At 40.9% G+C, this 17,128-nt stretch overlaps 1 protein-coding gene across 2 annotated transcripts in view; it reads right to left on the reverse strand.

Moving 5' to 3' along the window:
- Positions 1-17,128, reverse strand: part of rab3gap2 (RAB3 GTPase activating protein subunit 2 (non-catalytic)) — a 117,490-nt gene that overhangs the window by 40,350 nt on the left and 60,012 nt on the right. For both annotated transcript variants that reach the window (XM_068045072.1, XM_068045071.1), the window contains exons 15-20: positions 16,259-16,402; positions 12,605-12,687; positions 11,716-11,780; positions 11,544-11,634; positions 7,719-7,846; positions 7,211-7,424 (exon numbers count right to left, since the gene is read on the reverse strand). In XM_068045072.1, coding sequence (XP_067901173.1) covers positions 7,211-7,424; positions 7,719-7,846; positions 11,544-11,634; positions 11,716-11,780; positions 12,605-12,687; positions 16,259-16,402 — 725 coding nt within the window. The remainder of the gene's footprint in view (positions 1-7,210; positions 7,425-7,718; positions 7,847-11,543; positions 11,635-11,715; positions 11,781-12,604; positions 12,688-16,258; positions 16,403-17,128) is intronic.

Genomic DNA, 17,128 nt, shown 5'->3' on the forward strand with positions numbered 1-17,128 from the left:
CACCATTTTATGAGCTCGCCGCCGCGATTGGTGGCAGGTTCATAGAATCCAGCCCATTTACTCTGTTTCTCTCTCCATACATGCTGACAGGCCTGCTGAGTATTTCCAGCACTGTTTTTTTTTCAGAATTCCTGTTTCCGCAGTATCTTGCTTTTATTTTAATGCGTAGTTTAAATTTGTTAAATATTTCATTCATCCTTATATTTGGCAACACAACAAAATGGGCTGGATTTTATTCTGGCAACGGGGATCCCGGCAATGGGCTGGAAAACGGAGGGGAGGGGGTCAGGCAGGGGGGGACCGTGCCTCAGCCATTTGTCGGACCTCTGGCCACATTCAACTGTGGGTAGGAAAATAACTGCCCATTGTCAGGGCTGCCGTCCCCTTTAAGGACGGTCACTCGCCTCCAAGAGCTGCTGCCAATCAGAAGGCTGGCAAGCTCCTCAGCCTCAGTAATGCCACTAGGAGTGGTGGTGAGGGCATGTGTTGGGGGATTGTGTTGCAGAGGGTGGCCACTGATGGCAGCCCCCCACCACCCACACCTGTCTGTTAGGAGGCCACCAGGTTTCACTTGGCGGTGTCTCCACACGGCCGTGGGCCCCTCTGACATTGGCTAAATGCCAGCAGAGGCAATAGACAGCCTTTAATAGGTCTCCCAGCGGACTTCCCATCCGCCACTGTGCCTACCAGACAAAATGACACGGGGGCAGGACAACGTTGAACACTCTGCCCGACGCCTCCCCACGCCATTTTGTCTTCAACACCCCTCCCCCACCATTATCACAGGCTCCTTAAAATTCCACCCAATGTTCCAGTAAATACATCTATTAAGTTTCACTTTTTTTTTTAAATCCAAGAATTTTGCAGCACTTTGTACTATGATAACATTATGGCCTTTTTCCTTTCACGAAGGCTAACCAAATCACAACTGGAGACATAGTTTCTATTTCAGACTATATTTAAACATTTTTTCACTCCACTTTGGTCTCCCATCAGTGTTGTATTCTCTATTAGATGGCAAAGGGAACAAAGGTTTGTGGTATTGTGTCATGACATGTGACAAAACTAATTTGAGTATACAAATATTTGTTTTGGTGTACAGAACTTGAGAATTGCTGAAAATAGAGACATGTTGTTGAAGCTTTTTGTCTTGCACTCATCAATGTAAGGGAAAACAACAACTTATACTGCACGAGAAGAGCGTGCTGATTGGTTGGCAAGTGAACTCTGATTGATAAAGGCGTTGCCATGGAGAATGCACCCTTTGACAACATGTCTCTATTTTCAGCAATTCTTAATTTGAGTATTATAGCTGCTGTGTTATTGGCTCTTAACACAAACATACCAAACACTATAACAATAATTGATAAACTAAACAAAGGGTTGAAGGGTTCTTTATTCTAGGAGAGCTCTTCAATACACATGCTACCTGCTGACTAACACTGCTCCAACAACAGTATCACGTTAGGAACGCAGGAGTAGGCCATTCAATACGATCATGGCTAATCACCCACTTGAATGTCTTTTTCCCACATTTGTGGGGCGGCACAGTGGTTAGCACCGCAGCCTCACAGCTCCAGCGACCCGGGTTCAATTCTGGGTACTGCCTGTGTGGAGTTTGCAAGTTCTCCCTGTGTCTGCGTGGGTTTTCTCCGGGTACTCCAGTTTCCTCCCACAAGCCAAAAGACTTGCAGGTTGGTAGGTAAATTGGCCATTATAAATTGCCCCTAGTATAGGTAGGTGGTAGGGAAATATAGGGACAGGTGGGGATGTGGTAGGAATATGGGATTAGTGTAGGATTAGTATAAATGGGTGGTTGATGGTTGGCACAGACTCGGTGGGCCGAAGGGCCTGTTTCAGTGCTGTATCTCTAAATCTAAACTAAACATTATCCTCATATCCTCTCATGTCATTTGTATTTAGAAATCTGTCAATCTCTGCTTTAAACATACTCAATGACTGAGCTGCCACAGCCCTCTGAGTACAGAATTCCAAAGATTCACAACCCTCTGAGTAAAGAAATTTCTCCTTATCTCTGTCTTAAGTGGCTTCCCCCTTATTTTGAAATTGTGTTCCCTGGTTTGAGACTCCCTAACCAGGGAAAACATCTTACCTGCATCTACCCTGTCTATCCTTTTAAGTATTTTGTAGGTTTCAATGAGATCAGCTCTCATTCTTCAAAACTCTAGAGAACGCAGGCCCAGTTTCCCCAATCTCTCTTCATAGGACAGTCCTGCCATCCAGGGAACAGGTCTGGTGAACCTTTGTTACACTCCCTCTATGGCAATAATATCCTTCCTAACGTAAGGGGACCAAAACTGCACACAGTACTCCAGGTCTAACTAAGGTTCTATACAATTGAAGTAAGACTTCACTACTCCTGTATTCAAATCCTCTTGTGATAAAAGCTAACATACCATTAGCCTTCCTAATTGCTTGCTCCACCTCTATGTTAGCTTTCAATAACTTATTGACAAGGACACCCAGGTCCCTTTGTACATCTACACTTCGTAATCTCTTACCATTTAAGAAATACTCTGCACATCTATTTCTCCTACCAAAGTGGATAACCTCACATTTTTCCATATTATATTTCATCTGCCACGTTCTTGACCACTCACTAAGTCTGTCCAAATCCCCTTGAAGCCGCTTTGCATCTTTCTCACAACACACATTCCCACCCAGTTTTGTGTCATCTGTGAACTTGGAAATACATTTGGTCCACACATTCAAATCATTAACATATATAATGAACAGCTGGGGCCCAAGCACTGATCCCTGCAGTACCCCACTAGTCACAGCATGTCAACGCGAGAATGAGCCATTTATTCCTACTCTCTGCTTTCTGCCTGTTAACCAATCCTTAATCCATGCCAGTATATTACCTCCTATCCCATGCACTTTAATTTTGCTAACCAACCTCCTGTGGGGGACTTTATAAAAGGCCTTTTGAAAATCCAAGTACACCATGTCCACAGACTCCCCTTGATCAATGCTGTGAGTAGCATCCTCAAAAAAAAACTCCAACAGGTGTCCATTTTTCACATTCTTTAGAATAGATCTTAGAATTTGCCCAACAACTGATGTAAGGCCAACAAGTCTGTAGTTCCCTGTTTTCTCTCTCCCTCCCTCCTTAAATAATGGGGTGACATTTGCGACCTTCCAATCTGCATGAACCGCTCCACTACCTCTATAGCTCCCTCTTTCAGTACTCTGGGATGTAGAATATCAGGTCCTGGAGACTTATCAACCTTCAGCCCCATTCATTTCTCCAATACAACCTTCTTACTAATACTAATTTCCTTTACAAGAAGAACATAAGGACTAGGAGCAGGAGTAGGCAATTCAGCCCCTCGAGCCTGCTCCGCCATTCAATACGATCATGGCTGATCTCATCTCAGCCTTTCTCCATAAACCTTCAACCCTTTACTAATTAAAAATCTGTATCTCCTCAAATTTACTCAATGTCCTGGCATCCAATGCACTCTGGGGTAGTGAATTCCACAGACTCACGACCCTTTGAGATAAGTAATTTCTGCTCATCTGTTTTTAATCTGCTACCCCTTATCCTAAAACTATGACCACTTGATCTAGATTGCCCCACCAAAGGAAACATCCTCTCTACATCTACTTTGTCAATGCCCTTAATCATCTTATATACCTCAATTAGATCTCCTCTCATTCTTCTAAACTCTAGAGAAGAAAGGCCTAAACTGCTCAATCTCTCTTCATAGGACAAACTCCTCATCTCTGGAATCAATCTAGTGAACCTCCTCTGAACTGCCTCCAACGCAACTACATCCCTCCTCAAGTAAGGGGACCAAAACTGTATGCAATACTCCAGGTGCGGTCTCATTAATGCCTTGTACAGTTGCAGCAACACTTCCCTACTTTTATACTCTATTCCTTTAGCAATAAATGCCAAAATTCCATTTGCCTTCCTTATTACCTGCTGCACCTGCCTACTAGCTTACTGCGATTCATGCACGAGGACACCCAGATCCCTCTGCACCGAAGCACTCTGAAGTTTCTCCCTATTTAGATAATAATTTACCTTTCTATTCTTCCAACCAAAATGGATAACCTCACTTATCCAAGTTAAACTCCATCTGCCAAATTTTGGCCCATTTATCTAATCTATCCATATCCATTTGTAGATTTCTTATTTCTTTACTGCAACTTACTATCCCACCTATTTTAGTGTCATCTGCAAATTTGGCTATTGTACCTTCCATCTTTGCATCCAAGTTATTAATATAGATTGTAAATAGTTGGGGCCAGAGGACCAAACCCTGTGGAACCCCACTAGTTTCTTTTGGGCCTCCTTATCTCGAGAGACAATGGATACGCGCCTGGAGGTGGTCAGTGGTTTGTGAAGCAGCGCCTGGAGTTGCTATAAAGGCCAATTCTGGAGTAACAGGCTCTTCCACAGGTGCTGCAGAGAAATTTGTTTGTTGGGGCTGTTGCACAGTTGGCTCTCCCCTTGCGCCTCTGTCTTTTTTCCTGCCAACTACTAAGTCTCTTCGACTCGCCACAATTTAGCCCTGTCTTTATGGCTGCCCGCCAGCTCTGGCGAATGCTGGCAACTGACTCCCACGACTTGTGATCAATGTCACACGATTTCATGTCGCGTTTGCAGACGTCTTTATAACGGAGACATGGACGGCCGGTGGGTCTGATACCAGTGGCGAGCTCGCTGTACAATGTGTCTTTGGGGATCCTGCCATCTTCCATGCGGCTCACATGGCCAAGCCATCTCAAGCGCCGCTGACTCAGTAGTGTGTATAAGCTGGGGATGTTGGCCGCTTCAAGGACTTCTGTGTTGGAGAACCCCACTAGTGCCAACCAGAAAAGGACCCATTTATCCCGACTCTCTGTCCTCTGTTGGTTAGCCAATCCTCTATCCAATCTAATAAATTGCCCCTAACCCCATGTGATCTTACCTTGTGTATTAACCTTTGGTGAGGCACCTTATCAAATGCCTTCTGGAAGTCCAGATATACTACATCTACAGGATCCCCATTATCCACTTTACTTGTTACATCTTTGAAGAACTCTCACAAATTAGTCAAACAGATTTACCCTTCATAAAAGCATGCTGCCCAACGACAGATGTTAAACTAACTGGTCTATAGTTTCCTACTTTCTGCCTCCCTCCTTTTATGAATTAGGCCATTATATTAACATTGTTCCAATCCACTGGAATCTTTCCCGCATCCAGGGAATTTTGGAGTATTATAACCAATGGGTCCACTATCTCCGCTGCCACTTCCTTTAAGACCCTAGGATGTAGGCCAACAGGCCCTGGGGACTTGTCTGCCTTCAATCTCAATAGAGTCATAGAGAGATACAGCACCGAAACAGGTCCTTCGGCCCACCGAGTCTGCGCCAGCCATCAACCACCCATTCATACTAATCCTATATTAATCCTATTTTTCCTTCTCACATCCCCACCTTCCCTCAATTCTCCTACCACCTACCTACACTCGGGGCAATTTTTACAATGGCCAATTTACCTATCAACCCGCAAGTCTTTGGCATGTGGGAGGAAACCGGAGCACCCAGAGGAAACCCACGCGGTCACGGGGAGAACTTGCAAACTCCGCACAGGCAGTACCCAGAACCGAACTGGGGTTGTTGGAGCTGTGAGGCTGCGGTGCTTTAGTTTGCTCCGTACTTTTTCCCTAGTGATGATGATTGTTCTAAGTTCCTCCCTTCCTATAACCTCTGCATTACTTGTTACTATTGGGATGGTACTAGCGTCCTCATTCCTCCTAATCCCTTGGATCTCTAATTCTGAAAGATTTCTTGCATCTTCCTCAGTGAAGACAAATACAAAGTAATCATTTAGCTTCTCTGCCATTTCTCTATTCCCCATTATAAATTCTCCTGACTCTGCCTGTAATGGACCCACATTTATCTTAGCCAAACGTTTCCTTTTTACATACCTATGGAAGCTTTTACAGTCCGTTTTTATATTTTTTCCTAGCTTACATTCATATTCTATTCTCCCTTTCTTTGTCCTCCTTCGCTGTATTCTAAAATCCTCCCAATCCTCAGGTTTACTACTATTTCTGGCAACTTTATAGGCCTTTTCTTTTAATCTTACACAATTCTTAACTTGCTTTGTTATACACGGTTGACTGCCTTTACTTTGTGTTTTTGTGTCTTGAAGGAATGTATAGTTGCTGTAAACTATGTAATATTTCTTTGAAGACTATCCATTGCCGATGTACTGCCATACCTTTTAATGTATTTACCCAATCCACCTCAGTCAATTTGCCCCTCATACCTTCATAGTTTCCTTTGTTCAAATTTAACACCCTGGCTTCAGACTTTCAAACATAATGTAAAATTCTTTCATATTATGGTCACTCGTCCCTAAAGGTTCTTTTACAACAAGATTATTAGTCCTGTCTCATTGCATAAAACCAGATCTAAAATAGCCTCTTCTCTAGTCAGTTCCTCAATATACTGCTCTAGAAAACAATCCCCAACACACTCCAGAAACTCGGCCTCCACAGCATTAGTGCTCACTAGGTTTACCCAGTCTATAAGCAGATTGAAGTCACCCATGCCACATGCTTCTCTAATCTCCTAATTAATGTCATGCCCCACACTACCATTACTGTTTGGTGGCCTATAAACAACTCCTAACAATGTTTGCTGCCCCTTGCTGTTTCTTAGCTCAACCCAAAAAGATTCCACATTTTATTCTTCCAATCTGAGATCCTCCCTTACTAATGTATTGATCCCATCCCTCATCAGCACAACACCACCTCCTTTTCCTTTTTGCTTGTCCTTCCTGATATGTTAACTTGCATCACTTTCTGTGGTGATGTATACTAAACTATTTACATATTCAGTAGTATGTTAACTAGTATTAAAGCAATAAAAGCAATATCACAACAATAGCTTCTACTTATGTTGCTGGTAAATATGGGTGCACTATCTAGTTTTTCATAATCATATGTTAGATGCAGCAAGATTATTATGTTAACATTGCAGTCTAGAAAATAAATTCTGAATGCTGCAGACAATATTCATGATGATTAATAATGTGCTATGGTAAACAGATCAGAAACATTTTGTTTAAGTAAAAATTACCAAGTGGGTGTATTTTTTTTTAAAGAATAATTTTGTTAAGCATTCCTGTGCAATCAAAAAGGCATTCTATGTACACAGGCCACTAGAATTTATGAAAACTTACCCAAAGCCACACATTTATCTTCATCCAGTTTCTTGACATTAACTACTTCTTTTTCATATTCGAGATAGTCCAGGTACGTTTGGATTGGTAACTTGTAGTTTTTGTCCTCCTCGAACTGAACTGTATTTCTGGTGTTTCCTTGTCTATAATTATCCAGCAGTGTTTGAATTTTTGCAGCTTCCTGTTCCTCTAGTCTTAACAAAGTAGCCAACTCCTGCACAACAAGTAACAAAAAAATTGGAAGGAGGAAACAGGATGTTAATGTTGACAGTCGTCTGTAAAAGTTTGATTTTTTCCAAGTATTCTGATAGTGAAATTCCTCTTTATGGGACAGAATATACATATGAGAAAACACTCACTGAGGAGACATGCTAGAATTGAGTTTAAACCAAATTCTAGCTTCAATCTGTTTTTTAGAAACTTCACAAAAAACAGAATGAGAAACAAAACTACTTAAATCATTATTCTCATTCAATCACACTGAATGCACCATCATACAACTACTCACATTACTAGTTTTGGCTTCACCCTGCTCAAGGTCTTCAGAGTTGAGTTTGCTTACACATGTATAAAGATGAAGTAGTTTCAGCTGGCTGAGACAAAATTGCAGCAATCCTTCATCCACACTTTCAGGATCTAATAACACATTGGAGGAAAAAAAAATTACATTCAATATACAATCAGTAACAACCCATGATAAAGGCTCTGCTGGTCACTGTTGCTTCAAAAAATACAAAGTGTTGAGTGGCTTGCATGAGAAAAGTAATACGTAGCTAAGCCCATGTTTGATTCTTGGTCTGTGCTGAATTAGCAGATCTCAACTGGGTTTTAGTACAAGAACTACAGTGCCAATGTTGGGATTGAACTAATTGGCTGGGTTTTAGTCCCTTATTACAATCCAGTAAACTTTGCTGCAAGTGCAAACCTGTCACCTCATGTTCTGCTGCGATGTTTCCCAGAATCAAATAACCTGCTAATGTTCAACTGCCTTGACCAGAGCCAGGGACCATCATTTAAGTTCATGTTTCCATGTGTTATTGAAGGACTACTGCATTGTCAGAGCTACCATCCTTCAGATGAGATGTCAAATCCACGTTCAATTTGCCTATGTGGCTCAATTTGTTTGCACCAAAAGCCACAACTTTCATTTATAGAATGCATTTAACTATTAAAAAAATAAAGTGCTTCACGTACCAAAGTGCTGTCAGAAAGTAGGAGAGTTTGCAGAGGTGACAAACAAACACAGATGAACAAAAATGTTAGGTTTTGAGGAGGCTTTTATAGCAGGGGGGAGAGGTGGTAAAGCAAAAAAGGCTCAAGGACAAATTTCTAAGGAATAGGACTGAGTTGGCTTAAGGGTCCGTCATTGAATGAGAAGTGATTGGCCTCCAGTGCATTTTCCCCTCCAAAGTTGCAGGCATAAAACGGAAATAGATTGCTGAGATAGGGTGCAATGAGGCCTAAAAGCACATGTAAAGGAAGATTTTGAATTCAGCACACTGAAGGATAGAAAGCCAGTTTGAGGAGGGGAGCAGTGACTTTAAGCTGATGGCAGAGTAGAGCCTAGTGTTGCACAAGATGCAGACAGTGGAGTTTTAGGCAGGTTAAGAGTTTTATGTAGGGCACAGCTCAGGAAGTGATCAGGAAAGCTTTGAAGAAGACAAGGTTTGAGGAAACAAGCATAAATGAAGATTTCAATAGAAGTGAGTGTGAAAGAGATCAAACTGAAATGTAATCATCTTAGAAGTCAGTGAACTTGAAGATCAGTTCAAGGTCAACACCAAGGGTGTGTACTGTCTGATTCAGCCTTTGCAAGAAGCTGGAAGAGGAGATGGAGTCTAAAGACAAAAGGTAGAGAGATTATTTTGGCAGGAGCTGGGGATGATGACTTCAGTTTTGAAACTGGAGAATGTTCTGGCTCATCCATAGTTTGATGTTAGATGAGCAGTAAGAAAACACATAGGTGATCACGGAATCAAGCATCACGGCATTGTTTCAGGAAAATTCCCTTGAAGCAAAGGGTGAAGTAACCGTTCTAGAACAGTTTTTAAAAAATGAAATTTCTGTTAATATTCTCTGCTCTAACGGAAAAAAATCAGTTTCTTTAGTCTCTCCATGCAACTCAAGTACCTAAAGTGTGATGCGCAAATTGGCCACAATATGCCCGCTGTGGACTAACCAGTGCTTTATAAAAGTCTAGCATAACTTCATTGCTTTTGTATTCTTTGCCTCTATTTATATACCCAAGGATTCCCTTTGCTTTTTAACAGCCTTATTAACTTGGCCTGCCACCTTCAAAGATTCGTGTACAAACACCTTCTATTCCTGCAGCCCCTTTAAAATTGTACCATTTAGTTTATATTGCCTATTTCCTAATCTACCAAAATGTATCAATTCACACTTATTTGCATTTATTTCAGCTGCCATGCATCTGCCCATTTCACCAGCCAATGTCCTCCTCAAGTCTGCTACTATCCTTCTCACTACTTACCACTTTTGAGTTGTGTTATCTCCAAACTTTGAAATTACATCCAGTATACCCAAGTACTGGTCACAAATATATAGCAAAAATAGCAGTGGCCCTAAAACCAATCTCTGGGAGGCACCATTGTATGCTTACGTCCAGTCTGAACTGTTCACCACTACTCTCTGCTTTCTCTCCCTCAACTAATTTTGCATCCAGGCTGTCACTGTCCTATTATAACCACCGACTTGTGAGCAGAATTGAAGTCCATTATGTGGTACTTTACCCAACGCCATATACAAAGACAGACTCGCATTTATATGACACTTTTCACGACCACTGGATGTCTCAAAGCACTTTACAGTCAATGAAGTACTTTTGAAGTGTAGTCGCCGTTCTAGTGTAGGAAACATTGCAGCTAATTCATGCACAGCAAGCTCCCATAAAAAAAGATATACTGACCAAATAATCTGTTTTTGTGATACTGATTGAGGGATAAATATTGGCCAGGACACTAGGGATAACTCTCCACAGCTCTTCTTTGAAATAGTGCCATGGGATCTTTTACGTCCACCTGAGAGGCAGATGGGTCTTGGTTTAACATCTCATCCAAAGGATGGCACCTCTGACAGTGCAGCACTGGTGCATCAGCCTTGATTTTTGTGCTCAAGTCCTGGAGTGGGACTTTAAGCTGGAACCTCGTGACTCTGAGGGGAGTGCACTACCAACTGAGCCACAGCTGACACTTGCAATATTAACCATATTAAACTCATCAACCCTCTCTGTTACTTCAAAGAACTCAATCAAATTAATGGCATGATTTGCTTTTAATAAATTCGAGCTGGCTGTTATTGATAAACCCAGATGTTTCTAGATAGCAATTCATTTTGTCCCAGATTATTGTCTCTAAAAGTTTCCTCACCACTGTCATTGGCTGACTGGCCTACAGTTACCTAGTTTATCCCTCTCCCCCTTTTGGATCCGCTGTGTAACATTTGTAACCCTCCAGTACTTTGGCACCTCTTTCTTTGACTGTCCTCTTACTACTTATACATTTGTAAAAGATTTTAGGGTTCCCTTTTATGTTACCTGCTAATCAATTCTCATATGCTATCTTTGCCCCTCTAATTTTCTTTTTCAGTTATCCACTGCACTTTCTGTATTCCGTTTGTTTTGCTCGTACAATTGTTTTTGACACTAACACGAGTAAAACTTTACAATTAGTGTAAATGTTTTGTTTATACGGAATACTGTTCTCTTACTTTTATGTTCAATACATTTGTCTTTGTATAGCATGCACCAGTCTTATAGAGTGTTATTCTTTGATCTATTAAAGTCAAAAAGATCATGTGGAAGCATGTGGTATATCCACTAAACCAGTGATGATATTCTTTACTTAAGCCTTGGGTCTTACTACAGTCCCCTAGATATTAGGCATGTATGGACACATTCTGGCTTGTAGATGACTTGATGTCCACTTACAGAAGTGGCCAGTGATACTCAAGGAAAAATCTAGTATAAAAACCCCATAACAGTCGATTAAACTCATCCAACAGCTCTGAAATTCCAATTTACAATTCACTGACTGGGAGTAAACTACTAAACCATATGAATTACCTATGAGGCTGAAAAGTGGAGAGGGAATAGGCAAAATAAGCAGCTAATTGATTGAATCTATCAGTGCTTGTGGCATGGTACAAAGGAAATCAAAAAGTTGAGTTAGAAATGCAACCAATGTTTATAAACATCTTATTGCAAAACTTGTTTAATAATCAGGTAAATCTCAAAAAGATACATTGAAATGCATAACATTATCTCCCAATACTACTTTGAGACATCACACATTTACTTCGTTGATTTTACACCTACCCTGATTCATTAAGTTGTCCAACAATGACTGGATTAGATTTGTTAAGCAGGATAATGGGATATTTTTACTCGCCAGCATTTTTTCTAAAGCCTGTATTTGTAAGAAAAAAATGTTGAAATTACAAAAGAGTAAAGAGATAAAGTAATTACTTTTATAAAATGGTTTAATTACCTGTTTTTTCATAGCAGGATATTTAATATCAAGAAGATGTGTCTTTATTTCAGTTTCTAAATTTTCTGAAAATAGAGAGACACAGAGTAACAGGTTATAAAATGAGTGAAATGAAAGATTCAAGTATTCACAGCGACGTGCAGCTGTTGACTTGAACATTATGGGGTAGGAATTCGTACGGGCGGTGGCACAAAACAGGCAGTATTGGATCAACCACCCGTTATACGCAGTGCCTGATTTTCAGTTCCATTGCAATCAATGGAATTAAGTATCAGGCGCTGCATATAGCAGATGGTCGATCCGATACTGTCTGTTTTATGCCACTGCCCGAGACGGATCTCTACCCCTGCTTTACCCAACGTTCTTCTACATATGTAAAAAATATTGAGAATTAACATTCTAAAAAACATTCTACATCAAGACTAAATATGTTGTGAATAGTAACACCAATATGTTTTGAGTTTTGCCCTGTCCAACTCCTCAATGCTGTGAATCCAGCAAGTTGTTCTGTACAGTGTTGATTTGAAGCAACAGTATCTAAATTTTCAGTTTTCATGAAATTTATGGACACAGGCCAAGTGACCTCTTTCTCTGCCGTAAACATTCTATGATTCTACAAAGTTTAAAATCTATGCTCCTGCCAATTTACATATATAAAGTTGTTAGCATGAACACATTTTGATAATTATGTCCGTGTCCTCACATTTAATTTTATTCTGATTAAGCTTGATTACTTTCACATCCTTGGAGCAAAAGTTCCCAATTTTGTACTGAACATGATGTCAATATTATTTTCATTTACATGGTACTAAAATCAAACCCTAATGCTAATATTAAAAAGTCCAATTAGTGATACAAGTTATGCCTTACAAATGAATATAATACCAACCAGGATTAGCGACTTTGGCCTTCAACAAAGCAGTTAGTCGCTTCAGTAGATGCGAATCCTTTGCTCTTTCACTCTTCTTATCACTGAGAAGCAGTACAATGCATCAATAGCACTTGAAAAAAAAACTCAGTACAAGGATTTCTCAATGCATTAATGTCAAGCACCAGAATATTACAAATATTTACCTTTATAGAATTCACATTTTAAGCATGCAATGGATATAAATTTTAAAGTATTAAATACAAAACTGTACTTGAATAACTCCAAACAGGGACTTTAACTTTCCAAATATTGACTGGAAATACTATAGTTCGAGTACTTTAGATGGGTCAGTTTTTGTCCAGTGTGTTTTCTGACACAGTATGTAGACAGGCCAACCAGGGGCGATGCCACATTGGATTTGGTACTGGGTAATGAACCCGGACAGGTGTTAGATTTAGAAGTTGGTGAGCACTTTGGTGATAGTGATCACAATTCGGTTAGGTTTACCTTAACGATGGGCAGGGACAGGCATATACAGCAGGGCAAGAATTATAGCTGGGGGAAAGGAAATTATGATGCGATTAGGCAAGATTTAGGATGCGTAGGATGGGGAAGGAAACTGCAGGGGATGGGCACAATCGAAATGTGGAGCTTATTCAATGAGCAGCTACTGCGTGTCCTTGATAAGTATGTACCTGTCAGGCAGGGAGGAAGTTGTCGAGCGAGGGAGCCATGGTTTACTAAAGAAGTTGAAGAGCTTGTCAAGAGGAAGAAGAAGGCTTATGTTAGGATGAGACGTGAAGGCTCAGTTAGGGCGCCTGAGAGTTACAAGCTAGCCAGGAAGGATCTAAAGGGAGAGATAAGAAGAGCAAGGAGAGGACACGAGAAGTCATTGGCGGATAGGATCAAAGAAAACCCTAAGGCTTTCTATAGGTATCTCAGGAATAAAAGAATGACTAGAGATAGATTAGGGCCAATCAAGGATAGTAGTGGGAAGCTGTGTGTGGAATCAGAGGAGATAGGGGAAGTGTTAAATGAATATTTTTCGTCAGTATTTACAGTGGAGAAAGAAAATGTTGTCGAGGAGAATACTGAGATACAGACTACTCGGCTAGATGGGATTGAGGTTCACAAGGAGGAGGTGTTAGCAATTTTGGAAAGTGTGAAAATAGATAAGTCCCCTGGGCCAGATGGGATTTATCCTAGGATTCTCTGGGAAGCCAGGGAGGAGATTGCAGAGCCTTTGTCCTTGATTTTTATGTCGTCATTGTCGACAGGAATAGTGCCGGAAGACTGGAGGATAGCAAATGTTGTCCCCTTGTTCAAGAAGGGGAGTAGAGACAGCCCTGGTAATTATAGACCTGTGAGCCTTACTTCGGTTGTGGGTAAAATGTTGGAAAAGGTTATAAGAGATAGGATTTATAATCATCTTGAAAAGAATAAGTTCATTTGCGACAGTCAGCACGGTTTTGTGAAAGGTAGGTCGTGCCTCACAAACCTTATTGAGTTTTTCAAGAAGGTGACCAAACAGGTGGATGAGGGTAAAGCCGTGGATGTGGTCTATATGGATTTCAGTAAGGCGTTTGATAAAGTTCCCCACGGTAGGCTATTGCAGAAAATACAGAAGTATGGGATTGAAGGTGAATTAGTGCTTTGGATCAGAAATTGGCTAGCTGAAAGAAGACAGAGGGTGGTGGTTGATGGTAAATGTTCATCCTGGAGTATAGTTTCTAGTGGTGTACCGCAAGGATCTGTTTTGGGGCCACTGCTGTTTGTCATTTTTATAAATGACCTGGATGAGGGCGTAGAAGGGTGGGTTAGTAAATTTGCGGATGACACGAAGGTCGGTGGAGTTGTGGATAGTGCCGAAGGATGTTGTAGGTTACAGAGGGACATAGATAGGCTGCAAAGCTGGGCTGAGAGATGGCAAATGGAGTTTAATGCGGAAAAGTGTGAGGTGATTCACCTCGGAAGGAGTAACAGGATTGCAGAATACTGGGCTAATGGGAAGATTCTTGGTAGTGTAGATGAGCAGAGAGATCTTGGTGTCCAGGTACATAAATCCCTGAAAGTTGCCACCCAGGTTAATAGAGCTGTTAAGAAGGCATATGGTGTGTTAGCTTTTATTAGTAGGGGGATCGAGTTTAGGAGCCACGAGGTCATGCTGCAGCTGTACAGAACTCTGGTGCGGCCGCACCTAGAGTATTGCGTGCAGTTCTGGTCACCGCATTATAGAAAGGATGTGGAAGCTTTGGAAAAGGTGCAGAGGAGATTTACTAGGATGTTGCCTGGTATGGAGGGAAGGTCTTACGAGGAAAGGCTGAGGGACTTGAGGTTGTTTTCGTTAGAGAGGAGGAGAAGAGGTGACTTAATAGAGACATATAAGATAATCAGAGGGTTGGACAGGGTGGATAGTGAGAGCCTTTTTCCTCGGATGGTGATGGCAAACACGAGGGGACATAGCTTTAAGTTGAGGGGTGATAGATATAGGACAGATGTCAGAGGTAGTTTCTTTACACAGAGAGTAGTAGGGGCGTGGAACGCACTGCCTGCAACAGTAGTAGACTTGCCAACTTTAAGGGCATTTAAGTGGTCATTGGATAGACATATGGATGAAAATGGAATAGTGTAGGTCAGATGGTTTCACAGGTCGGCGCAACATCGAGGGCTGAAGGGCCTGTACTGCGCTGTAATGTTCTATGTTCTATGTTCTAACATGTGAAAATATTCCTTCCATGTGTCAATAACTTGGACTAATTAACCCCTTCAAGACTGAAGTGACATTTTAGCTCAAAGTTGAACCTCTTTTGCATTTTTAAGACATAAATAGTAGTTTAAACACGAAGGGTACAACTTTGATCAGCAGACTGTCATGTCCTACCAAAGATAAGATTTTAATTACTAAGAAATGGTAATAAGATGGTAAAAGCAGCTTCCAGATGGCCTTGGCTCTACAAATGTGAGCAATGACCTAACTGTTGAGAGGAGGAACTCTTGTTTAAAAAAAGATTTTAAATTGGTTGTCAAATGGTACCAAACCAGCCAACCTGATAACCCAACCAGCAGCACATCCCGCATATCAACCATGACTCAATCAACACTGGTTAATGGTTGAGTAGCCGTTAGGAGGAAAACGGGTAAAAGAGTTGCAAGAATTGAGAGAATACAACTAACAGGCTGGGGCTCTTTTCTCTAGAAAGACTAAGAGGTGACCTGATAGAGGTCTTTCAAATTATGAAGGGGTTCAATACAGTAGGCATAGAGATATTTTCACTCGTGGGTGCAGTTCAAAACCAGGAGCCATAAATATAAGATAGCCACTAATAAAAGCAATAAGGAATTCAGGAGAAACTTTTTTTTAAAAACAGAATATAAAATTCACTCAATGAAGTGGATTAGGTAAATAACATGGATGTATTTAAGGTGAAGTTAGATAAGTACATGAGGAAGAAAGGAACAGAAGTATATATTGATAGAGTGAGATGAAGTATGGTGGAAGGAGGCTCTTGTGGAACATAAACACCAACATTGACCTATTGGGGTGAATAGCTATTCCTGTGTTGTAAGATACTATGTAATTCTATGATGGTATTAGGCCAGGTAATGCACCTAAAAGTGATAGTGGAATGCTTAGTCCTTATATTTGCTGGGAAAAAAATTAAAATAAAGTACCTAAGAGCAAGATGGAAAGGAACATTGATGGTTTTCACGTTACGATCTACTGGATCAATTAGACAAATCTGATAGGTTTGTGGTTGCCAACCCTGGCTGGTTACATTGTTCAATCCCATTATCTTGTATCCAGGACACAGTAACCTAAGAAAAGCACATTTGAAGAGTTATAAAATATCCAGAATACTATCAGGTTTCACAATATATCGAAACAAAATTAGCCAAAATATTTAGATATGAATATATTTCTCATACTGCAAACGTGATGATATCATGACATTTCACTCGGTGAATGATGATGTTTAATCTTCAATTTGAGGGCAAGATACATGATCTATTCCCAATTCCATGCTCTCTCCAGGTCAGAAATTAACTCTAGCTGAGAAGCTGACAGGCTACTTCAAAGTATCTCCATTGCTGCACTGAACAGGCCACTGTCATGCTCACGCAAGGATCAGTGAAAGACTATAAAGTGACCTGGAGCAATTATGAAATATAAAAATGAACTGGTGAATTAAATTCCAAAAAACTGACATTTTTCTGCAGACGAGATGAAGTAAGAGGTCAGGTGACTCCTCCATACTGCAAATATCCATGATCGTTGGGAGACTAAAACCCATCATCACGTCTGGACTAGTTCTGGGGAAGGCACATTAAAATGCTAAACAGGCCATTCAATGCTAAATGGCTCCTATCTTCAGGAATTTGATTGACAAAGACCTTCACAGACAGGATGACTCCAGATGCAAAGCCAAGATAATAGGTGGGAAATAACACCACTTTATCAAGCTAAGCCACATTCAAACCCCCATTGTGTAACAACGGCTACATGTTCAAAGACAGTGTGTGAACACACCAGGAGAGACCACC

The sequence above is a fragment of the Heterodontus francisci genome, chromosome 13 (assembly GCF_036365525.1).
Source record: "Heterodontus francisci isolate sHetFra1 chromosome 13, sHetFra1.hap1, whole genome shotgun sequence".
NCBI lineage: Eukaryota > Metazoa > Chordata > Chondrichthyes > Heterodontiformes > Heterodontidae > Heterodontus > Heterodontus francisci.